General features: G+C 50.9%; 1 protein-coding gene across 1 annotated transcript in view; it reads right to left on the bottom strand.

Annotated features, from left to right (window-relative positions):
• Positions 1 to 25,205, bottom strand: part of SLC18A1 (solute carrier family 18 member A1) — a 118,157-nt gene that overhangs the window by 32,419 nt on the left and 60,533 nt on the right. Inside the window, exon 10 of the mRNA XM_075343061.1 lies at positions 25,049 to 25,144. Coding sequence (XP_075199176.1) covers positions 25,049 to 25,144 — 96 coding nt within the window. The remainder of the gene's footprint in view (positions 1 to 25,048; positions 25,145 to 25,205) is intronic.

Raw genomic sequence — 25,205 nt, 5'->3', positions numbered from 1 at the left:
TAAGAGGAGTGCCCACGTTCTCCCTGGGCTCCCAAGACCTATCCTCAGGACCATACCCTTCCCAGTCCACCAGGAAGAACTGTCGACCTCGTACGGTCTTCATGGCCACGATATCCCTTACCGCATAGATGTCATCATCGGCAATAGGAGGAGGGGCCGGACTGGCAGCAGCGGAGAAGGGACCAAGGACAACCGGCTTGAGCAGAGAGACGTGGAAGGAGTTGGGTATCCTCATCGTGGCCGGGAGCTGTAGCTTGTAGGATACCTCATTGATCTTGCTGAGGACCTTAAACGGCCCGATGTAGCGAGGACCCAGCTTGTAGGAAGGTATCTTCAATCGGATGTACTGGGAAGCAAGCCAGACCAGGTCACCAGGAGAGAAACACGGAGGATCCAGACGTCTCTTGTCAGCGTGTTTCTTCATCCGCTGGGATACCAGCCCAAGGTAGAAGCGAGGACCAGTCGTCGTGATGGGCGTTGACATAGTGACGTAGGTATGAGGTCACGATTTGATTGACCCTCTCCACTTGGCCGTTAGACTGAGGATGGTAAGAAGAAGAAAAGTCCAGAGTCACTCCCAGATGTTTGCATAGAGCCCTCCAGAAGCGGGAGGTGAACTGAGTTCCTCTGTCGGACACTATGTGGGATGGAAAGCCATGCAAGCGGAAGATGTGATGTATATAGGCTTCCGCGAGTTCCTGAGCAGAGGGCAGTCCGGCCATAGGAACGAAGTGGGCCATTTTGGAGAATCGATCAACCACGACCCATATGACTGTGTGCCCGGAGGATAATGGCAAGTCCGTAATAAAGTCCATTGCTATGTGTTGCCACGGGACTGAGGGTATCGGTAAAGGCAGAAGACGGCCATGGGGCAAGTGTTTGGGCGTCTTGTTCCTGGCACAGGAGGAGCAGGCAGAGACAAAAGCAGCGACGTCCGTGCGAAGGGATGGCCACCAGTAATGGCGTACAATCGCACCCCATGTTCTCTTCTGACCAGCATGCCCGGCTGTTTTTGAGGCATGACCCCAGTGTAACACTTTTTGCCTGTCGGTATCGGAGACATAGGTCTTCCCGGGCGGTATCTGGGCTAGGGTAACAGGGGCCACCGGAATGATGTTGCTAGGACAGATGATGGGTTGGGTAGTCTCTTCCTCCTGCTCCATGGGCATGAAAGACCTGGACAAGGCATCAGCGCGTACATTCTTGTCCGCGGGTCGGAAGTGAAGCTGAAAGTCGAACCTGGCAAAGAATAAGGACCACCTGGCTTGCCGTGGGTTCAGTCGCTGAGCGGACCGCAGGTATTCTAGGTTCTTGTGGTCCGTGTAGATGATCACGGGATACACTGCACCTTCCAGGAGGTAGCGCCATTCCTCCAGTGCCAGTTTGACTGCCAAGAGCTCTCGGTCCCCGATGGTATAGTTGCGTTCAGGCGCTGAGAAGCCCTTGGAGAAGAATCCGCAAGTCACCATCTTCCCGGAGGAGGACTTCTGCATGAGCACTGCTCCGGCTCCTGAGGAGGAGGCATCCACCTCCAAGGTGAACTGGCGGTTCAACTCCGGACGGTGAAGTACAGGCGAGGAAGCAAAAGCCCGCTTCAAAGAGCCAAACGCGGCGTCGGCCGCAGGCGACCAGTCCTTTGGATTTGCCTCTTTCTTAGTCAAAGCGGAAAGTGGAGCAGTCAGAGCAGAGAAGTGAGGGACGAATTGGCGGTAGTAGTTGGCGAATCCCAGGAAGCGTTGGATTGCCTTCAGTCCAGAAGGGGGAGGCCAGTTGAGAATGGCGGAGACCTTCTTGGGATCCATCTGCAGTCCAGTCTCAGAGATGATGTACCCCAGAAAGGGGAGAGAAGACTGCTCAAAGACACACTTCTCATACTTTGCGTACAGACGGTTCTCTCTTAGTCGTCGTAGAACCAGCTGTACGTGCTCTCTGTGGGTTGGGAGGTCCGGAGAGAAGACAAGGATGTCATCTAGATATACTACCACACAGGTGTAGAGGAGGTCTCGGAACACGTCGTTCACCAGTTCTTGGAAGACGGCAGGGGCGTTACACAGGCCGAAGGGCATCACGCAGTACTCATAATGTCCATCGCGCGTATTAAACGCGGTCTTCCATTCGTCACCAGAGCGGATGCGCACCAGATTGTAAGCACCCCGAAGATCCAGCTTGGTGAACAGACGAGCTCCTCTAAGCCGGTCAAACAATTCGGGGATGAGCGGCAGAGGGTACTTGTTCTTAACAGTGATCTGATTCAGACCCCGGTAGTCGATGCAGGGACGTAAATCGCCCTCTTTTTTCTTGACAAAGAAGAAACCTGCTCCAGCAGGAGAGGAGGATCTCCGAATGAATCCCCTAGCCAGGCTCTCTGAGATGTAAGTCGACATAGCCCTTGTTTCGGCTGGAGATAAAGGATATATCCGTCCTCGTGGTGGCGTTGTTCCAGGGAGCAGGTCGATGGCACAATCGTAGGGGCGATGTGGCGGCAGTACCTCGGATTCTTTTTTATCAAAGACATCAGCAAAGGACCAATAAGCCGAGGGCAGCCCCGGTAGGTTCTCAGGAACCGGAGGTCGTCGGATGGGTTGTGTGGATTTTAGGCATCTCTCATGACACGAAGCACCCCAGCGGGTGATTTCGCCAGTGCCCCAGCTGACTGATGGTTCGTGAGTCCGTAACCATGGAAGGCCCAGCAGGATCTGATGGGACATGTGCGGAAGGACGTAGAAGGCGATGTTCTCGGTGTGAAGAGCACCGATGCGCAGTTCAACCGGCCTGGTGGTCCAGGAGATGGTGTCAGAAAGGGGTCTCCCATCCACAGAGGCAATCACCAGGGGCTTGTTGAGTGGGATAACAGGCACCTGGTATTTGTCCACGGTGGCTTGCTGGATGAAATTGCCTGCTGCCCCGGAATCAAGATAGGCCTCAGCCGTGAACCGCGTCTCTCCCGTTGTCACTTGCACGGTCCATGTGACCGGATCAGAGAGAGTCCCAGCACCTAGGGTGGCCTCTCCTACCAACCCTAGGCTTTGGAGTTTCCCGGCCTTTCCGGACAGGAACGGAGGAGGTGTGTGCCCTCACCGCAGTAAAAGCAGAGACCCTGGGCAAGCCGCTCTGCTCTACGTTGTGCAGACTGACGCACTCGGTCAATCTGCATGGGCTCGTGGACGGGACTCCCAGCTGTTGATGACTGAGGTACGGAGGGCTTCTGAGGAGGAGATGAATGCCGTAACGGGCGTCTCTCACGAGATAGCTCTTTGGAGCGCTCCTGAAAACGTATGTCCACACGAGTTGCTAGGGCAATCAGGGCATCTAGGGTGGAGGGCACGTCCCGACCCGCCAACTCATCCTTGATGCGACTCGAGAGTCCCTCCCAGAAGGCGGCTGTTAGGGCCTCATTATTCCACCCGAGTTCTGAAGCCAAAGTGCGAAAACGGATGGCGTATTGGCCCACCGTCAGTGTTCCTTGACGTAGGCGGAGGAGTGATGAAGCAGAGGCAGAAGCGCGTCCCGGCTCGTCAAAGGTGCTGCGGAATGCCTGCAGGAACTGTTGAAGATCCTTGGTCATGGGGTCCTCCTTCTCCCACAAGGGGTTCATCCACGCCAGCGCCTCGCCCTCTAGGTGGGACATTATAAAGGCGACCTTGGCTTGGTCGGAGGCGAACAGATGTGGCAGCTGCGTGAAATGAAGGGAACATTGATTTATGAAGCCCCTGCAGGTCTTGGGATCTCCAGCATAACGAGGAGGTGACGCCAAACGGAGTCGGGAAGCATCTGACGAGGTTGCCACTGGTGCGGGGGCCATGGCTTGCCTGGCGGGGGACCTGGGTGCCGCAGGCGTCATTGATGCTTGTAATGTGTACAGGCGGGTGTCCACGGAGGTCATGAATTGCAGCATGCGGGTCTGGACTTCACGCTGGCGTTGGAGTTCCTCTTGCAGAGCCATTAGTGCTGCAGCGGGATCCATGGCCTGATCTTACTGTCACGGCCGGGCGGTCGGGCAGACCCAGGAGGTGGATCCACTGGACCGAACTCTCTGAGATGGTGGTAGGGAGTCCGGCAGCTGAAGCACTGATGGGCAGTAGAACAGTCCGTGCAAGAGAAGGCAGCGGAGGAGTCCCAGGGACCACGGAGTCACAGAAGGTGGTCTTGGTGACGTAGCTCAGGTTCGGAGGCCGAGGTGATATCAGGCGGGGTCCGGAACCTCTGGAGCAAGATGACGGGTCACCGCAGGGATCCGGGATGGTACGGACTGTCAGATGGCAGACGGACAGCGTGCGGGGATCAGGACACGGCAGACTGGATGGCGAGGCAGGTACGGCTCTACAAAGACAGATAGGTGAGTACAGGCACATAAACACCAAGAGACCTGACTCCTAGCTCAGGGAACACGAAGATCAGGCCCCGCCCCCTTGGACAATGACCCCCTATATACCCTGTACCTGTGCAACCTCATTTCCTGTTAATGGACGCTGGCCCTTTAAGAAAGGGTCAGTGACCGCGCGCGCGCCCTAATGCGCATGCGCGCCGCCCGGGTGCCAGAAGCCAGGGAAGGAGGCTGCGAGGAGGACGCAGGGGAGCCAGCCAGGTCCAGGGAAGCTGTCGGGCGCCGGGATCGGGGGCCCGGAGCCCTGGGACGGACGGAATCCGGTGACTGGGGAGCGGAGAGCGTGGCAGGTGAGCCGGGGAACGGGGGTGAGGACCCGGGGAGCGTGACACGTATCTTTGCCAAGGTTATTTATTCTCCCCTAGTGTCTTCTGAGCTGCCACTTAATTTCCACTTTAGGGGTACTTCACACACAGCGAGATCGCTACTGAGATCGCTGCTGAGTCACGTTTTTTGTGACCTCATTAGCGATCTCGCTGTGTGTGACACTGAGCAGCGATCTGGCCCCTGCTGTGAGATCGCTGCTCGTTACACACAGCCCTGGTTCGTTTTTTTATTGTTGCTCTCCCGCTGATAAGCACACATCGCTGTGTGTGACAGCGAGAGAGCAACAATCCTGAATGTGCAGGGACCAGGAGCCGGCGTCTGACAGCCTGCGGTAAGCTGTAACCAAGGTAAACATCGGGTAGTTACCAGCCTCCGCAGCTCTCACGTTGCCAGTGCCGGCTCCTTCTCCCTGCATACGCTAAGTTAGGCCTGCGCCACACATCCGTGCCTCCGGCACGTGTTTGTCATTTTTTACACGTACCGGCGGCACGGAGACACTTTAACCAATGCTACCCTATTGTAGCAGGCACACACACGTAAAACCACACGGAACGTGTGTCCGTGTGCGTTTGTACGTGTGTGCGTTTTTGAAAGCGCTGACATGTCCGTTTTTTCACCGGCAGCACGGGTGTCACACGGCCCGCACCCGCACCACACGGGTGTAGTGTGGATGCGGTCCCGTGTGACACGCGCCGGAGAAAACACACATGTCATTGAAAAAAAAACAAAACATTAACTCACCTTCTCCAGCCCTCCTGTCTCTGCCGCTGCTGCCTCTTGCTGCCGACCGCCGCTCATTAATCTCATAGAATATTCACTTCACTGCCTGGCAGCAGCAGCAGCGGGGAGACGGGAGGGCTGGAGACCGAGGATCAGCACCACGGACAGCAGCGCGGACATCAGGAAGGACCAGGTGAGTATAATAATTACCGGTTCTACGTGTGCTATCGCGGATAGCACACGTAGAACACACGTGTCACGCACGTACCAGAGACACGTACTTACCTGCACGCAACACGCAGGGAAAATACGTGTCTCTCGGCACGTGCGTGAATTTCACGTGAGTGTGGCAGAGGCCTTAAGCGGTGTGAGCTGGTAACTAAGGTAAACATCGGGTAACCATACCCGATGTTTACCTTAGTTACCAGTGTCCGCAGCTTCCAGACGCCGGCTCCGTGCAAGCGCAGCGTCGCTTGCACGTCGCTGCTGGCTGGGGGCTGGTCACTGGTCGCTGGTGAGATCTGCCTGTTTGACAGCTCACTAGCGACCATGTAGCGATGCAGCAGCGATCCTGACCAGGTCAGATCGCTGGTCGGATCGCTGCTGCATCGCTAAAGTGTGAAGGTACCCTTAGGCGGGCTTTGCACACTACGACATCGCAGGCCGATGCTGCGATGCCGAGTGCGATAGTGCCCGCCCCCGTCGCAGCAGCGATATGTGGTGATAGCTGGCGTAGCGAAAGTTATCGCTACGCCAGCTTCACACACACACTCACCTGCCGTGCGACGTCCCTGTGGCCGGCAACCCGTCTCCTTGTTAAGGGGGCGGGTCGTGCGGCGTCACTGCGACGTCACACGGCAGGCGGCCAATCAGAGCGGAGGGGCGGAGATGAGCAGGATGTAAACATCCTGCCCACCTCCTTCCTTCCGCATATCCTACGGAAGCCGCAGTGAGGCCGGTAGGAGACGTTCCTCGCTCCTGCGACTTCACACACAGCGATGTGTGCTGCCGCAGGAGCGAGGAACAACATCGGACCATTGCGTCAGCGTAATTATGAATTACGCCGACGCTGTACCGATGATACGATTACGACGCTTTTGCGCTCGTTAATCGTATCATCCAGCCTTTACACACTGCGATGTCGCATGCGATGCCGGAAGTGCGTCATTTTCAATTTGACCCCACCGACATCGCACCTGCGATGTCGCAGTGTGCAAAGTGCCCCTAAGTCACACTAAACAACTTTCCAGCGATCCCAACAATGATACAACCTGATAGGGATCACTGGTAAGTTCTTAGGAGGTCGCTGGTGAGATGTCACACTAAGCGACGCTCCAGCGATCCCACCAGCAACCTGACCTGGCAGGGATCGCTGGAGCGTCGCTACACGTGGAAGCATGCTGCGCTTGGTAACTAAGGTAAATATCGGGTAACCAACCCGATATTCACCTTGGTTACCAGCGCACACCGCTTAGCGCTGGCTCCCTGCACACCTAGCCACAGTACACATCGGGTTAATTACCCGATGTGTACTCTGCTACGTGTGCAGGCAGCAGGGAGCCGGCTTCTGCGGACGCTGGTAACCACGGTAAACATCGGGTAACCAAGAAGCCCTTCCCTTGGTTACCCGATATTTACCTTCGTTACCAGCGTCCACCGCTCTCACACTGCCAGTGCCGGCTCCCTGTTCCCTGCGCACATAGCCACAGTACACATCGGGTTAATTACCCGATGTGTATTCCAGCTACGTGTGCAGGGAGCAGGGAGCCGGCACTGACAGCTGAGAGCGGCGGACACTGGTAACGAAGGTAAATATCGGGTAACCAAGGGAAGGGCTTCTTGGTTACCCGATGTTTACTGTGGTTACAGGCGTCCGCAGAAGCCGGCTCCCTGCTGCCTGCACATTTAGTTGTTGCTCTGTCGCTGTCACACACTGCGATGCTTGCTTCACAGCGGGAGAGCAACAACTAAAAAATGGCCCAGGACATTCAGCAACAACCAACGACCTCACAGCAGGGGCCAGGTTGTTGCTGGATGTCACACACAGCAACATCGCTAGCAAGTTGTGCCTCAGCAGCTATGTTGCTAGCGATGTTGCTTAGTGTGACGGTACCTTTAGGGTCTGGGGAAGGTCCCACCTCACAAAGGGTTTTTAAATGTTGTGCAGCTATTGACTCCGGCAAACCAGCCATCCTTAAAGGGAACCTGTCACCAGATTTGGTGACTATACGCTCCGGCCACCACCAGTGGGCTTTTATATACAGCATTCTAACAAGCTGTATGTAAGAGCCCAGGCCGCTGTGTAGAACGTAAAAATGACTTTATAATACTCACCTAAATGGTCGGTACAGTGCAAAGACTGGTCAAATGGGTGGCTCCAATCCCCGGTTGCAGAGCCTCCTCTTTCGGCCATCTTATCCTCCTTCTTCTGAGGTTGGGCTGCATGACACGTCCTACCTCATGGTCACGAAACGACATTGAGGTATTGTGCAGGCACACTACAATACTTTAATCTGCCCTGCAGCAGGGCAGTAGACCTGAGGAAGGTGCTTCGCCGAAATGCGTTGTCTGCACACTGAGCCATGAGATGGATTGTCAGTACTGTAATGTCAGTACCGCTATTGGTCTTTTAAACTACAAATAAAAGTTACTTTTTACTTTTATCCATGGATGCCCAGCTGGACTTATTTATCTGATTGACGATTCACTTTATCCAATGGCGCCTCTATTTCCTTACAGGCTTCATATCAATATGGTTGGTCAGAATCTGAGGCTTCTCTAGATTTAAGGCTTTGTGGTGTGAGTCTAAATGTGAAAATTAAGCAGTAGATACATTGCAAGAACTGGATAGTGTACCACCGGCATCCCTGTAGGGACGCCGACTTACTCACCTCCCTGGCCGGGTTGCTTTTCTCCCCGCTGCCTTGCGGTCGTCCACGTGTGCTCCTTCTTCTTCCTCTTCCCAAGGCCTGTGCACATAGCTCAGATCTCCCGGGAGTGTGCTTAAAGCATGTGTGCGCGCACCAGCCCTCCTGTAAAAGAGCCAGCTCCCTTTTTCCAGGGAATACCTGTGACACCCCTGGACTAGTCAGGTCGTCACAGGATACTGCACGCTCTTTATCTCCCAGTGCAGGACTCTACACCCCATGGTTCTGGGTTCCCAACTTGCAGTACTGCCTCCATCAGCATGCACAAATCCTAATCACACCTCGCACCACACCCTGTTAGGCACACCAGTGGGCTGCTAAGCTGGAATAGGGGCGCCCACCTAGGGGTCAGGCAGGGAGGTGAGAGGTGACAAGTGAGTTGGCTCCAGGGGAGCGAAGATTGCAGTGGTAACCCTCGAGCAGTGAGGAGCTTGAGGAAGCTGGGAGTTGGAGCTCCCAGGGGAGAAGTAGATTGGGTTGCAGACGGTGGTCTGGACCCGAGGGAGTCGGAGACCCGGTCGTAGGATATTGGGACTGGGTGCCTGACTGAGTCTGGGAGGACGGTCAGCAGCTGCAGTCCAATAGCCGGGCTTGGGCCGAAGCACGTTGGGGTACTGGACCATAGGTCGGGGAGAGGCTTCAAGCAGCCCGGCAATTAACCTGCGGAGGACAGGGCCTTTACAGACTGTTACCACGAAGCTCAGAGATCGGGGGCACTAGCGCAACGAGGGGGATAGGGCTTTCCAAGCAAAGCAGCCCACTGAAATCCCAAGTGTGAGCCCCTGAGAGCAAGGTCCTCTGCTACCCATAGCAGGGAGCGGGGCCCGGACAGCTCCAAGCTTACGGGCCACAATGAACACTAAAATTCTGTGCACAGAGGCAGGATCCGGACCATCAGGCAGTGCTGCAGGGGACGGAACCCGGACGAGCTACCCCAAGAGGGCTGCGGCACCCAGAGACTTAGTTTACTACATTGTCAGTGTCTTCTTTCCTTCTGAGTGAGTACCTGATCAGCCCCTGCTACCAGCGAGCCTGCGCTCCATCTGCACACCACTATCCAGAGTCCTGGGGCCTTCCCCCTACCCGTAGAGGGTAACATCAGCTGGCTGCCCAACTCCATCACCCCGGGTACTCCCAATGGCAGCGGTGGTACTCCCTATTACCGCACACCACAGGTGGCGTCACGAACTATCTAATTCCCCTGTAAATAACCCCCCTATCAAGTTTTAGAGTGACCCTGAGCCCCCGGGTCCGGAGACCCTCGAGCCACAAGTAGCGACACCTGGATCTGTGCGGTTCGACTGCTGCTAGGGCGGTACATACCTCTCAGGATATGACACTATGTATTTAATGCACCCTCCTATTGGGGAGGTGCCTGCGCAACTTCCTTAGTTATTTTGGCTTCAAGTCTGCTAGCTAGTTGTCAGGTCCCGAGCTCCTGTCCCGTTATCCCTGCATCCGTAACCTGTACCTGTCTTCCCATACCTATCTGTCCCTGCCATGCCCAGTCTGTACCCGCCTGTCTGCCTCAGCCATCCGGCTTGTACCTCCCTGCACCTGTGTCTATCCCTTTGTCAGTCTCTTGTCATGGGGGTCAGCTGCCACAGTACCGGTCACTGCCCTGGGAGTGATGCCTGGCGTCTGCCTCGCAGTAGACACTTAGGGGTACTTTGCACGTAGCGACATCACTACTGCGATATCGTCGGGGTCAAATCGAAAGTGACGCACATCCAGCGCCGGTAACGATGTCGCAACATGTAAAGCCTAGATGCGCTGATAAACGATCGCAAAAGCGTCATAAATCGGTGATCTGTGTAGTGTCGGACATTTTCATAATGTCGCACCAATAGGAGATACGATGTTGTTCCTCTTTCCTGCGGCAGCACACATCGCTGTGTGTGAAGCCGCAGGAGCGAGGAACATCTCCTAACCTGCCTCCACCGGCAATGCGGAAGGAAGGAGGTGGGCGGGATGTTTACGTCCCGCTCATCTCCGCCCCTCCGCTTCTATTGGCCGCCTGCCGTGTGACGTCGCTGTGACGCCGCACGACCCGTCCCCTTAGGAAGGAGGTGGGTCGTTGGCCAGAGTGACGTCGCAGGGCAGGTTAGTGCGTGTGAAGCTGCCGTAGAGATAATGTTCGCTACGGCAGCTATCACACAATATCGCATCTGCGATGGGGGTGGGTACTATCGCGCTCAGCATCGCTAGCATCGGCTAGCGATGTCGCAGCGTGCAAAGTACCCCTAAGGTAAGCCTCTCCCACCAAAGAGTAAGCCCGGGTCCCCCCTGTGGTCCAGTGTGTCCACTAACCCGGCTTGCTGCCCCAGCTACATTAGCCAGGAGCGTTACAGATATTATGCTCTGTGTATTGACCTACTCTGTACTTATGGCTGTCCGTTCTGGTTTTTAGCTACGATGACTTCTTGTTTTCACTATTATGCTTTTCAGGGAACAAATGGTTAAATATTCCATCCTTCCAGCTAAGAGGGCGTATCATGATGTAATTATAGGTACAACCTTAGGAGAATTTAGTTTAAGTTGTTAATGCTTCTGTAATGAGATTTCGGAGGCTGGAGGATGATTAAGTGGTTTGATTTCCAGGAGACATTTAATGTGATGCTGAGCAGTCGCCGCTCCATATGCAGAAGTCACCCAAAAAAGACATCGGTCTCACGTTCTTCGTCTACATTGTGCAGATGGCCACGATATATGCTCAATGGGAGTGAAAAAAGATCAAAAGAAAAGGCGTTCAACTTCCACTTTTACTTATCTTGAGTTGATACATAAATGAGCAGCACAATATGAATATAATCTTTTTACATCAGTATCAATTTTCTCAGAATTATATAGTATCACAGCTGAGAGAGAAACTTATTTTCATGACTCTGCAAATTGTAGATTCACATTGAAGGCATCAAAACTATGAATTATCACATGTGGAATGAAATACTTAAAAAAGTGTGAAACAACTGAAAATATGTCTTATGTTCTAGGTTCTTCAAAGTAGCCACCTTTTGCTTTGATTACTGCTTTGCACACTCTTGGCATTCTCTTGATGAGCTTCAAGAGGCAGTCGCCGGAAATGGTTTTCCAACAGTCTTGAAGAAGTTCCCAGAGATGCTTAGCACTTGTTGGCCCTTTTGCCTTCACTCTGTGGTCCAGCTCACCACAAACCATCTCGATTGGGTTCAGGTCTGGTGACTGTGGAGGCCAGGTCATCTGGCGTAGAACCCCATCACTCTCCTTCTTAGTCAAATAGCCCTTACACAGTCTGGAGGTGTGTTTGGGGTCATTGTCCTGTTGAAAAATAAATGATGGTCCAACTAAACGCAAACCGGATGGAATAGCACGCCGCTGCAAGATGCTGTGGTAGCCATGCTGGTTCAGTATGCCTTCAATTTTGAATAAATCCCCAGAAGTGTCACCAGCAAAGCACCCCCACACCATCACACCTCCTCCTCCATGCTTCACAGTGGGAACCAGCCATGTAGAGTCCATCCGTTCACCTTTTCTACAAAGACACGGTTGTTGGATCCAAAGATCTCAAATTTGGACTCATCAGACCAAAGCACAGATTTCCACTGGTCTAATGTCCATTCCTTGTGTTCTTTAGCCCAAACAAGTCTCTTCTGCTTGTTGCCTGTCCTTAGCAGTGGTTTCCTAGCAGCTATTTTACCATGAAGGCCTGCTGCCACAAACTCTCCTCTTAACAGTTGTTGTAGAGATGAGAAGGTGTGTCCAAACTTTTGGTCTGTACTGTAGTTATAATCAGCGTATAAGTGCTCAGTTATGAAAGTGCTTGTATAATAAAATGGTTGGATTTCACTCAATTTTCATATCATATCACAGTCCTGGGAGCATCTCGAGGGCTGTTGGTAGGGCTAGTAAGTTCCTAATGCTAAGATATACCCATGTCATACCCTGTGTAATGGCTCCTGTCCTTACAAGGTCAGTACCCAACTGTTGGTCTGCCACTTGCTACAAAAATACCACTGTCTCCCTCCCGACGCGTTTCATTCTCAGTGTTGAAAAGTTATCAGGTGAGTGTATCTTCGGGGGGCTCAGAGAGGAACTCCTAGCAAGATGTGCAGATTATCTGAACCGCAATATATAGGGTTAAATCCAAATCCCCTCCATGTAAAGGCGGCTGACATCACAAACGGGGGCAGCGTTTGCTCTCTCCCTCATCCATGGCACTATGACCAGATAGTAGGAGGGTGTGTTAAGCTAACTGGCTAATCCATACCTATTGAAAAAAGACAAAAAAATCCACCTACTTTTCTTTTGTAATATAACTAAATACAAGTGACCAACCCTCTTACATGGTTTGATCATATCTATCCCCATAAAGCTGATGTCCCCTCCATATTCAATATTGACATATTCACTCATTAACATCCATATTGTCATGTCCCCACCAGAATCCACTTCTGCGACTTCTGATTTATTCACCAGGTGACGTCGTGTTCCTGCCGTGGTCTGTGCTGGTGATAGAAGAGGAGTCGGTGCCAGTAGCTCTGGTGGGCGCAGACTCCGCTCATCCACTAAGCTAGATTTCCCTGGGACCTGCAGTATCATTAGCTGACTGCAGGTGGCGTGTGTCTTCCAGCTGAAGTTACCACCATTTCAGCTACAGCCAATGGGAAGACACCGCACCCTTCTAATTCCCCCTCCTGTCTGCTGGTCACTTCCAGAGATAGTTTTGTATTTCTGCTTTCTCGTTCCTGCTCTGTTCTGAATAGTGATTCCTGTGTTTGACCTCTCCCTGTTCTCTGACTACCCTTCTGCCTGACATTTTTGTACCTCGCTGCCAGATCCAGATTTGACCTCTGCCTGGTTTCCTGACTACGTCCTTGTCTGCCAATTTTGTCCCTGTTCTGCATCTCATGGTTTGATCCTGCCTGACTACTACTCTCCTCTGGACTGCAGCCTTCCACAGGTAGCGATCTCTGGGGCCTTGCAGTAATTCCAAATCCCTGAATGGAGGGGTTAAAGGGTTTGGGGGTTCTCGGGGGTCCTGCTTTTTGAGCGGCTTTCCTCTAGACAGTCTGTGACAGCCAGTTAGAGTCTGTGGTTCCAGGCAGGCGTTACACATATGATCTCCCACCCTTCTCCTGAAGTCCCATATTGTCTTTCCTACATATTCCTTTCCACAGGCACATGTTACTTTATAGATCACTTCTTTGGTCTTAAAGTTAAAAAAATCTTTAATCATAAAACATTCTTTGGTCACCTGGCATCAATGTGCTGACATGATACAGAGCCACTGCAGCTAAAGCATCCCCTTGGTTTATTGTGTAGTCATGTCTTCTGTTCTGGTGGTGAAGAAAAGTGGCTGTGCACAGTCTGATCCCCAATCCCTGGGAGAGGTTATCTGTGGGAACGGTCTTATTCTGTCATTGATGTCAGCAAACATACTTCTGGCGCCCCATTATCATAGGTGGCTATCAGTCTGACCATCTGTTCACCTGTACTTTTCTGGGAGATAGCTATTCCTCTCAGTCTTGTTTTATGTCCATCCCAATATTGAGTTCAAATAACCCCGGGATTGAAATCTCTCTCTTAAATCACTTAGCAATTCTGACTGAGACCTAATAACTGATCTTTTAGGATCCCCTTTCTTACTGGAGGTAGATGATGGGTGTCCCAGATCAGGATGGAATTTTTTGAGTTTCCCAAAAAATTGACATTTTTAACAGCCCATTTTCTTTCATAATCATGAAATCCAGAATGGTTGCTGTTAGGGGTTTCCACATAGTGTATGAAACCCTCCTGTGAAACGCTCCACAATACAAGGATGTCATCAATATATCTGGCACATAACTTAAAGGGAACCTGTTACCGGCTGTTTTTTAATACTCACCTAACGATCAGTGCAGAGCAGACTGGTCGCATGGGCGTTTCCTTTCTCCAAGTCCGCGCCTTCTTTTTCGGCCATCTTTGTCCACCTTCTGAAGCTAGTGTGGATGACCCAGAGAACGGAGACACCCATCTGATTGTCTGCTCTGCACCAACCATTAGGTGAGTATTATAAACATACAGGGACAGGTTCCCTTTAATATGTTTTGTAGGGGTATCAGTCTTTTCTGTAAACACACAGATCTCTTCCCATAAGCCCCAGAGGAAATTAGCATAAGTGGACACACAAAGGCTCCCCATCGCTGTATTCCTGAGCTGGTGGTAAATCGTACCATCAAAGCGGAAGTAATTTCTGTTAAGGATATATCGAAGGAAGATAATTGTGAAGATAGTTGTCACGGGGTCCTTCTCCCATATAATAATAATAATAATAATAATAATAATAATAATAATAATAATATAATAATATAATATTTATTCATTTATATAGCACTATTGATTCCACAGTGCTTTACATACAATGGCAACACTGTCCCCATTGGGGCTCACAATTTAAGATCCCTATCTGTATGTTTTTGGAGTGTGGGAGGAAACCGGAGTACCCGGAGAAAACCCACGCAAACATGGGGAGAACATACAAACTCCTTGCAGATGGTGTCCTTGGTGGGATTTGAACCCAGGACCCCAGTGCTGCAAGACTGCAGTGCTAACCACTGAGCCACCGTGCCGCCAGAACAGGCTCTCTCCTTTAGAGTGGAAGCAGTCCAGTTTCTGTACTCACTCTGTTAATGGATCTCCATTAGGTAGGGCTCTGTGGATCCCGCTGCTGCCACCAGTTGTCACGGGGTCCTTCTCCCATATCACACAATCAACAGAGTGAGAGATGGTTGTACAATCCAATAAGCATTTATTCCAAACAAATCAAACGGTCCATGCAATAATCGACAAATCAGAGGGTAAAATTTTCCAATTATGGCATAAATGTCCCAAGGATCAGTCACAATCCTCCAGCAGTCCTTTTCCAGGCAAATGGGGTTTTCTCACAGTCTCTCTGGCATGCTGGCCGCAGCCTCAGCTATTCCCTCCCAGAGGATCAATCTTCTTTCTTCAAGTTCCCAACAGACTGCCTCAATCTCCCAGGTAAGCAGAGAGTTTAGGTGGATCTCACGCCCCCTCCCCCAACTTAGGAACAAAAGGCTGGCAGGGGAGGAATTAAACCTGCAAATGGGACAATGTACACAGAAACAGTACAAATAAGACAGTGAACCACGCCAAAACATTAACCCACACAAAATGGTACACAATCCACAATATTCCACCATCACCACCTCTCCCTCCTTCTGAATAAGTGAGTATGCCATGAGGTCTACACAGACCTCTGGCCATCTCACTTAAGTCCATGTTGCTCAGCTGTGGATAGTCTATGGTTCTTCTTGCCAGAACAGTCCATCAGCATTCTGGTGTTGGCTTCCACGCTTGTATTGGATGGAGAAGCTGTAGGTAGTCCCTTGTACAGCAATAGAGTTGGAAGGACAAGCTTCCCTTTGTGTCCTCCTTCACTCAAACTGTGTTTCCTGCACCCACAAATCGACATTGTAGATCTCCCACATCATTTCCAAGGAGAATATCTGCAGGCAGGCCACTCATCACCCCAACCACACATTGCTTGATCCCAAAGCCAGAGTCCAGATCTACAGTCGCCTTTGGGATATTCCTCCTCTGTCCTCCAGCCAATTCAATAACAATCCCTGGTCCATGATGTATCGTCTCTGGCCGAACCACCTGGGGATCAACATTTGTGAGAAATGCCCCAGAGTCACAAAATCCAATGACTCTCTGGCCATCCAGCACAACCTCCTGTAAGTGCTTCCTTTGATGGTAGTTCGGCTGTGGAGAATGAACAGGTCAATTTGGTGCAAGGTCATTCCTCAATCGACCAGCAGAGCAAGTTTTTTGCAAATACCCAGGCTGCCCACATTGATAACATTTCCTCTGTGTTGTACTCCTTCCAAGGTGCATTCTGGAGAAGGAAATAGGAGAACCTGGCGACAAAGGCCGGAGTTCATACACTCCAACAGGGGCATCTGTGGTGCAGGGATCAGCAGTACTCTCCAGTGGAGGTGGTGGTAACTCTTCCTCAGGCGGGATGGAATGCACAAAATGTACTGGACGAGATGGAGGTGTGTGGGGCTCCCTCCGAGTCCTTGTGGGACAACTGGATTGCAGGTGCCCAGGTTGTCCGCACTCATAACATCTCCTCTCTGTGATACCCCGAGGGCGTGGTCGGAACTGTTGGGGCCCAGGATTGTGAGATGTGGTTGTCATCGGCCTGTGGCTGGTTGGAGGGGCAGATATAACTGGAGAGGGCCGAGGAGCAGGCTGTGTCTTATTGTCCAGAAGCCCCCTCCATTGCGGACGGATAGTAAGGACCTCATCAACCAGGGCTGCAGCTCCATCCAAGGTGCACGGCGTGCGCTCTCTGACCCACTCCCGTATTTCTGAGGGACACTTGTAAAGAAATTGTTCTATAAGAAATACCTGTATAACGTCTTCCATAGTGAAGGCGTCTTCTGCTTCCAGCCATCTCCCACATGCCTGGGACATCTTTTGAGCATACATCCTAAACGATCCCCCTGTGGTGCATGGGAGGTCTCTGAACTGTGCCCTATGTGAGTCTGGGGTGATGGCATGGTAATCCAAGATAGTCCGCTTTACAATGTTGTAATCCTGGTTCTGCTGTGAGTCAATGGTGCGATAGGCCTCTGCCAGGCTTCCGTTCAGGAGTCCCACTAACAAACGCACCCAGCCAGAGTGGGGAACCTCCATCATGACACACTGCTGCTCAAAGTCCTTGAAGAACCCTTCCACATCTCCGGAAGCCTCATCAAATGGCTTGAAGTCCACCCGGGTGATCCGAACAGGCTCCTGGATCTCTGGGTTTACACTCCAACACATATTACTCTCTTTGTCGGACTCCATTGCTTCTTGTCTCCTCTGTGCTCGGCGAGCAGCTTGCTCCTTATATTCCTGAGATACACCGGGGCCAAGAGCTGCCATCTCTTCTTCGAACCACAACACCCACTGGCTTTTTGGGGCAGGGATCCCCATCCCCAGTGTTTGTCCGTCAGACATCTGGGAGGAGGTAGACTGGCTCTCACCCACAAGTAGATCAATTAAGGCTTCTTTACTCAGTCCCTGGTAGCTCAGACCCAGATCTTTGGCTCTCTCCTTTAGAGTGGAAGCAGTCCAGTTTCTGTACTCACTCTGTTGGTGGATCTCCATTAGGCTGGGCTCTGTGGATCCCGCCGCTGCCACCAGTTGTCACGGGGTCCTTCTTCCTTATCACACAATCAACAGAGCGAGAGATGTCTGTACAATCCAATAAGCATTTATTACAAGCAAATCAAACGGTCCATGCAATAATCGACAAATCAGAGGGTAAAATTTTCCAATTATGGCATAAATGTCCCAGGATCAGTCACAATCCTCCAGTAGTCCTTTTCCAGGCAAATGGGGTTTTCTCACAGTCTCTCTGGCATGCTGGCCGCAGCCTCAGCTATTCCCTCCCAGAGGATCAACCTTTTTTCTTCAAGTTCCCAACAGACTGCCTCAATCTCCCAGGTAAGCAGAGAGTTTACAGTACGTGGATCTCACGCTCCCTCCCCCAACTTAGGAACAAAAGGCTGGCAGGGGAGGAATTAAACCTGCAAATGGGACAATGTACACAGAAACAGTACAAATAAGACAGTGAACCACGCCCAAACATTAACCCACACAAAATGGTACACAATCCACAATATTCCACCATCACAATAGTTATTTCCCTGGAATTGTAGATCTCTGGATGTTAGGAAATACTCCACTGCTTCCACTCCCTTGTCATGACTCGGCACCCTTGAAATTGTTCCAGAATATGAAATATTTCTCCCAGAAAATGTATTATACTCATGTATTTACTTTGTGTGTACTTGAACAACACAAATAAAACAGAAAAAAAGGCAAATTGGACATAATTTCACACACAACCACAAAACTTGGCCAGACAAAATTGTTGTCCCCCTCAAGTTAATATTTGGTTGGACACCCTTTAGAATAAATAACTGCAGTAAATCGCTTCCTATAACCATCCACAAGCTTCTTGCTCCTCTCTCTGGAATTTTGGACTCTTCTTTATAAACTGCTCCAGGTCTCTCATATTTGAAGACGTCTTCTCTTCTCCCAACAGCAATATTAAGATCTCTCCACAGGCGTCAACTGGATTTAGATCTGGACCCATTACTGTCACTTCAGAACTCTCCAGAGCTTTGATTCCATTCACTTCTGGGGTCTTCTTGAAGTATGTTTTGGGGGTCATTGTCCTGCTGGAAGATCCATGACCTGGGAAGCAAACCCAACTTTCTGACACTGGGTACTACATTGGGACCCAGAATCCTTTGGTAATCTTCAGACTACAGCCTTGCACACAGTTAAGTCCCCCAGTGCCACATCTTTGAACCTCCACCATATGTGACTGTAGGTACTGTGTTCTTTTCTTTGTAGGCCTCATTCCATTTTCAGTGAACAGTAAATTGATATATAAGGAATAGAAAAAAAACAGCACTGGTCCCAAAGATAAAATCCAAGGCTTTATTGAATGGATAAAAAATCAAGGCACATAAAAATTCAGGCAGTAGCTAAGGACCACTTGGGTCAGAAACTCGTTGCCTTACTCCTAGCCGATGCTCTGTCTACATTGGATTTTTATGTGCCTTGATTTTTTTATCCATTCCATAAAGCCTTGGATTTTATCTTTGGAATCAGTACTGTTTTTTTTCTATTCCTTGTGTACCTGAAGCCTCTACTACCGTGCAATATATGGGTGAGCTCATTTTTCTATTTGTTTCAGTAAATTGATGTACTTTACCAAAAAGCTCTATCTTGGTCTCATCTGCAAACTGCAATCTGGCTTTTTTATGTCTCTGTGTCAGCAGTGGGGTCTTCCTGGGCCCTGTCATAGCATTTCATTTAATCCAAATGTTGATGGATAGTTTGTGCTGACACTGATGCCCCCTGAGCCTGCAGGACAGCTTGAATTTCTTTGGAACTTGACTGGGGCTGCTTATCCACGAACTGAACTATCTTGTGTTGCAACCGTTCATCAACTTTTCTCTGCTGTCCACGTCTAGGGAGATTAGCTGCAGTCCCTTGGATTGTAAAGTTCTTGATTGTGTTGTGCACCGTGGACAAAGGAGCATCAAGATCTCTGGAGATGGATTTGTCACATTCAGATTGTTGATATTTTTCAACAATTTTGGTTCTCAAGTCCTCAGACAGTTCTCTTTTCCTCTTTAGGTTCTCCATGGTTATTGTGGCACACACAGACACACAATGCAAAGATTGAGTCAACTTCTCCCCCTTTTATCTGGTTTCAGGTATGATTTTCATATAGCCCACGGCTTTTACTTGCCACAGTTGAGTTTGTATGAGCATCACATGCTTGAAACAAAGTTGTTTAACCACAATTTTGGAAATGCGCCAACAATTTTGTCAAGCCCATTATTGTAAATTATGTCCAATTTGCCTTTATTCCTCTGGGTTTTTCTGTGTTATTCCAGTACACACAAAGGAAATAAACATGTGTGTGACAAAACGTGTCATTGAAATAATTTTCTGGGAGAAATTCTTCATTTTCTGCAACAATTTCTAGGTTGACAACACTTTCGGCCATGACTGCATATTGGTGTTTTCTCCAATTAGTTCTCATTTTTGAATTCTCATTCCATTTAAGCTTGTCTCCTATGCTTTGAATGGCTGTTGTGGTCCTCCTGAGGAAGAAGATTGCTAACTTCGAAACGCATTGAGTTTCAAACCACATTAACACTTCTACCTCACTGTGGATCCTTTTTGTGGATAACCGTTCCAGCAGCGCAGATTTACCAACTCATCTTTAACTACTTGGTATTGATTTGTGACGTATCTAAGCTGACTATATTTACAAAGACATGAATAGATGAAAAATCTCCCATCAAGGAGTCTTATTTTTTAAGACTGTGAAGGGTCCAACACCTAAAGATTGTCTTGACAAAACCAAAGATAACATCGGTCTTTCTGGGTCTGTGAGCTAAGATCTTCTAATGCCCTACATTAAAGGGATACTGCCTTGTTGTCTATGGAGTCCCAACTTTTGGAAAGCTCTGCCCTGTTTATGCTTAGGAGTCCAGTGGGCGGGCCTACTTTATGATTGACAGCTATCTCTGTGGACGTATAAATAAAACTGGGTATAACAATCTATTTGTACTCCTAGTAGTCTACCATTTGAATAATAGCCGACCCTATATCATTGAATATACAAAGATGACTGTCAATCATTGATCAGGATCACCCACTGGAATCTCAAGCATAGATAGAGTAGATCTCAATGTTTTCAGCTCCTAATACTATACACCACACTATGCGACTGCATGTACAATGCCTCACGTTTCATCTTAGGAGGCACATGTACTTAACAAAGCTCCAAACTCAATCTAAGAAGGGCATTTTTGGAAGTACCAACGTTTTTCCTAGCATTGCATTAAAAAACAGGCAAAAATAAATAAAGAGGTACATTGTTCTTTGAAAACTGCAAGGAGTTTCTAGGTGCTTGAGAAGCACAATGACACCTTTCATTTAAGAACCTGATGGAAAACATTCTTAAGGGTGCTTTACACGCTGTGACATCGCTAACGATTTATCGTCGGGGTCACGGTGTTTGTGACGCACATCCGGCGCCGTTAGCGACATGGCAGCGTGTGACACGTACGAGCGACCTTCTACGATCGCAAAAGTGGTAAAAATCGTTGGTTTTGGAGAGGTCGTCCAAACACCAAATATCGTTGTCTGGTCAGTAGCGAGGTTGTTCGTCGTTCCTGCGGCAGCACACATCGCTGTGTGTGACACCACAGGAGCGACGAACATCTCCTTACCTGCGGCCGCCGGCAATGCGGAAGGAAGCAGGTGGGCGGGATGTTACATTTCGCTCATCTCCGCCCCTCCGCTTCTATTGGCCGGCCGCTTAGTGACGCCGCAGTGACGTCACTATGACGCCGAACACACCTCCCCCTTGAGGGAGGGATTGTTCGGCGGTCACAGCGACGTCGCTGCCAAGGTATGTGCGTGTGACGCTGCCGTAGCGATAATGTTTGCTACGGCAGCGATCACCAAATTTCGCACAAGCGACGGGGGCGGGTGCTATCGCTAGCGATGTCGCAGCATGTAAAGCACCCTTTAGGCTGTGTGCAAAGTTTTTTTGAGGAGTTTTTGGAACAGAAAGTGAGCAAAAACAGTGCAGGCTCTACAAATCCTCCTCCAAACATCAAAAATCCTCAAAAACTTTGAGTTTATACTCAATTCCTTCGTTCTTTGAGTTGCCGTCATTCCTACGGTAGAGGGAACTCCATGAAGAGCAAGTGGCTTCCAGGCAGAAGCCACCTGAAGAATGAGGATGTCACTTCTTTTGAGCTTCCATTTCCTGAAGCGGTTAAAAGAAGCAAAATGAGATGAAACGTGCACAGCAGTGTTGTTTTGACATTGCTGTGCACTATGTTCATATTATGATGCAATTTTGCAGCTTTTTTTTCCAGGCAGAATCCATCTGATAAAGATGCACATATGCCAAATCTTTCTTCAAACTTGAAGTTGCAGCTCCAAAACCGAAGCAAAAGTACTCATTGTATATGTGGTGCCCTGGACAAGCCAGGACGTCACAGGTACTGCAGCAACACACCCCACACCCCGGTTAGGCACATCAGCCGCACACACAAATCCTTGTTGCCTCCCTCCAGGGGCTGATGTCCACACCAGGTGGGGTGGAGCCAGGCGGTTGGCCCCACCCACCGAGGAGTTCACAGTCCTGGAGGCGGGAAAGGAACAGAGAACAGTGAGGGAGAGTGAAGTAGAAGGAGTGAAGTGGCAAGTGAGGAGCAGACTGACCGTGTCCGGATACGTGGCCCGGGCACATACAGCAAGGTTGGCAGACGGTGGTGGCCGTCTGCAGGAGTGGCCTATTGTCACACTCCCCGGGTCCCCTGCCTTGCTTCCCGGCTCCCCTGCCTCGCTCCCCGGCTCACCTGCCACGCTCCCCGGCTTCCCTGCCTCGCTCCCCGGCTCCTCTGTCAGGCGTCCCCCGCTCCACAGCCTCCAGCCCCCATCACCTGCGGTCCCCAGGCGGCCCGGTCCCCGCTCCCGGCGCCCGTCGGCAGCTCTGCTCCAGGCCGGCTCCCCTGCCTCCTGTTCACCGCTCCCTGCCCTGGCTTCTGGCACCCGGGCCTCGCGCATGCGCATTAGGGCGCGCGGTCATTGACCCTTTCTTAAAGGGCCAGTGTCCTCCAACAGGATATGGAAGGATCAGGTACTGGGTATATAGGGGGATCCTTTCCAAGTGGGCGGGGCCTGTTCTTCGTGTTTTCTAAGCTAGGAGTCAGGTCTCCTTGTGTCTGTGATATACTCACCTATCTCTCTCGTAGAGCCGTTCCTGCCTCGCCAACCGGTCCTGACGATACCCGAACCCCGAACGGTGACGGCCTGCCATCCCGTCAGTTCCTGCCATCTCCGATCCCTGTGGTGACCCGCCTTCTCGCTCCATTGGTTCCGGACTCTGCCTGACGACATCTCGGCCTCCGAACCTGAGCTCCGTCACCCGGACTACCATCAGAGACCCCGTGGTCCCAGGGACTTCTTTACTCCACTCCTCTAAACGGACTGTCCTGCTAGTTCCCCGGCTACCGGGCACCTTGCCCTCGGTGAGGTGTTCAGCCCAGTGGATCCACCTCCTGGGTCTGCCCGTCCACCTGGCCCTAACACCTATTGACGCGGAACCGTAGGGCCGGGGCTGGGCGGTGGCCCACCGGTACCGAACCGGGGAGCGAAGAGAAGCCAGCACAAACCGGCAGCGCCTGCGGACCCCGACCAAACTGGGAGTCGCCGTTAAACTGGTTAAATCCATTAGCGACGGGAACCTCCGGGGTTTCCTAGCAACCAAGACCCGATTGAAGGCAACCGTCCAAACCGAACAGGGCGAGACAGCTACCGCCAGAGCTAGAGCTCCCAGGGCCAGAGTCTGCGGGCAAAAGGGGCTCCCCCGGCATCTATCCAAGCTGAGGAGTGGGTTACCGGTGGGAAGCCATCGGGAACGAAGACACACACCAGGTGCAGGGAAAGGCAGCCACCACCAACCATCCGGGAGTGGTCACAGCAGCCGGCTGCGGGACCCGTCCATACAGCCGTTTGTTTTACCGGAGACTCTGTATCTGTTCTTGGCTGAGTGAGTACCATCGTGCCCTCTGGCACCGCGCTGCGCCCGCGACCCTGCACCTCACCTACCCTGCATTCCTCCCTTCACCTTACCGGGCCCCGGGACCACCAACCCCTACCCACGGAGGGGAAAACATCCCAGCTGCTCCCTAACAACGCTCCCGGGATCCCTGTCACCAGCAGCGGTGGTGCCCCAACCTCACCACAACCCGTGGGTGGCGTCACAAACCAAATTCCCAAACCAAACCAACCCCTTTCACTCACGGGCGAGGAGCGCCGCTCGAGTCCCCGGATCCGGCCCACCGCTCGGCCCACCGGACCCGAGCCGCGAGTGCGGCCGAGCAGCGCACCCCCCGCCCGCGACATATATACCCTCAGCAGAATGTGTCCATGACATCTTTTTCTGGTGTATCTGCTTGAAAAAGTGCTGCAAAAGCTCCTCAGAAACGACATTGCTGTGCACCTGTTCTGGCTTTTGCTGCTTTTTTTAATTGTTGTAGGGGTCGGAAACTTCTGAAGCGGTTAAAAGAAGTGACATGCTCATTTTTCAGGTGGCTTCTGCTCAGTAGTCATCCGCTCTCTATTGTCACGGTCGTCTCTCCGCTATTAGAATTTAGTGACAAGTTCTGGTTCTGAGTCTCACTTTACCTTGTGAGACTCTGCTATTTTGTATTTCCTTTCCTTTGGAGAGGAGAAGGATAATGTCAGTATTTCTTGCCGGCAAGCAGTCTCATTACCATCTCAGGTGTTTCCGGTTTGGGACCATTCCCAGTCCCTTTATATACCCTCTCCTACCAGCAGAGGGTGGTGGTTATTCCCTTATCTGATTCATTTGCTGGCTTGGCCTGAAGGTGTAAGGCACTGGAAGAGCCCTCTCTTGGAGCTGCTCTGGTGGCTGCAGTCTTGGTGATCACTGCAGCAGTCTGTTGTCATGTTTATCCCCTGTCTTACTTCCCTGGTGAGTTGTTTCAGTGCAGCGGTGGGACTAGTGATCCTTACCTACCCACACCCTAGCCAGGGACTACTTTAAATACTTTTCAGGGTTTCAGGTTCCTGCTTAGTGACAGGTAAGGAACCTGTACAGGAACTGGCTTGGAGTGTAGGGTACAGCAATAAGTAACTGTAGGAGGTGTCCATCTTTTCTCTCACTAGCGCTAGGGCCCACCATTGTTAAAGTGTCCCCGGTGAACCCCCTTGTTTTTCGTAGGTTGTAATGCTGTTTAGTTGTATTTTTGGACTGTCCAAAAAAAAAACAACAGCAAAGCCACCGCAAGAATGGCAGCAAAGCCAGCGTTTTCGTGAAGCACCTTCACTTGGGAAATCTTGCCTGCTAAAAGATGCTGTGTTCACATAGCCTTAAAGATCCTTAAGTATCATTCTTTCATTTGAAGGACTCCATACGTCACATAGACAGCTAATTGATATAAAAAAGCTTCCATGTAATACTTGATTTCCCCTGTGGAGGTGCTGTAAAAAAACTGAACAGATGCCGCCGGTTCATAAACAGATTCTAGTCATCTGATAGTGAGCAAATTCATGGAAATCGGTTTGGCATATCACATACCTAATTCCCAATTGGGCAAGCACATCGTTTCCATCATCCATATGGGCAGAGTAGGCTCCAACACTCCAATAGCCATATTAGCAATGCAAAGAGCCCCTAGAGGGAAAAGAGCAGGACACAATATGTCAGCACAAGCTTTCTGGTCACTATGCCTATC

Source organism: Anomaloglossus baeobatrachus, chromosome 4, assembly GCF_048569485.1.
Source record: "Anomaloglossus baeobatrachus isolate aAnoBae1 chromosome 4, aAnoBae1.hap1, whole genome shotgun sequence".
NCBI classification, from domain to species: domain Eukaryota; kingdom Metazoa; phylum Chordata; class Amphibia; order Anura; family Aromobatidae; genus Anomaloglossus; species Anomaloglossus baeobatrachus.
The sequence above is the reverse complement of the archived record's forward strand: the minus strand, read 5'-3'. Positions and strand labels throughout refer to the sequence as shown.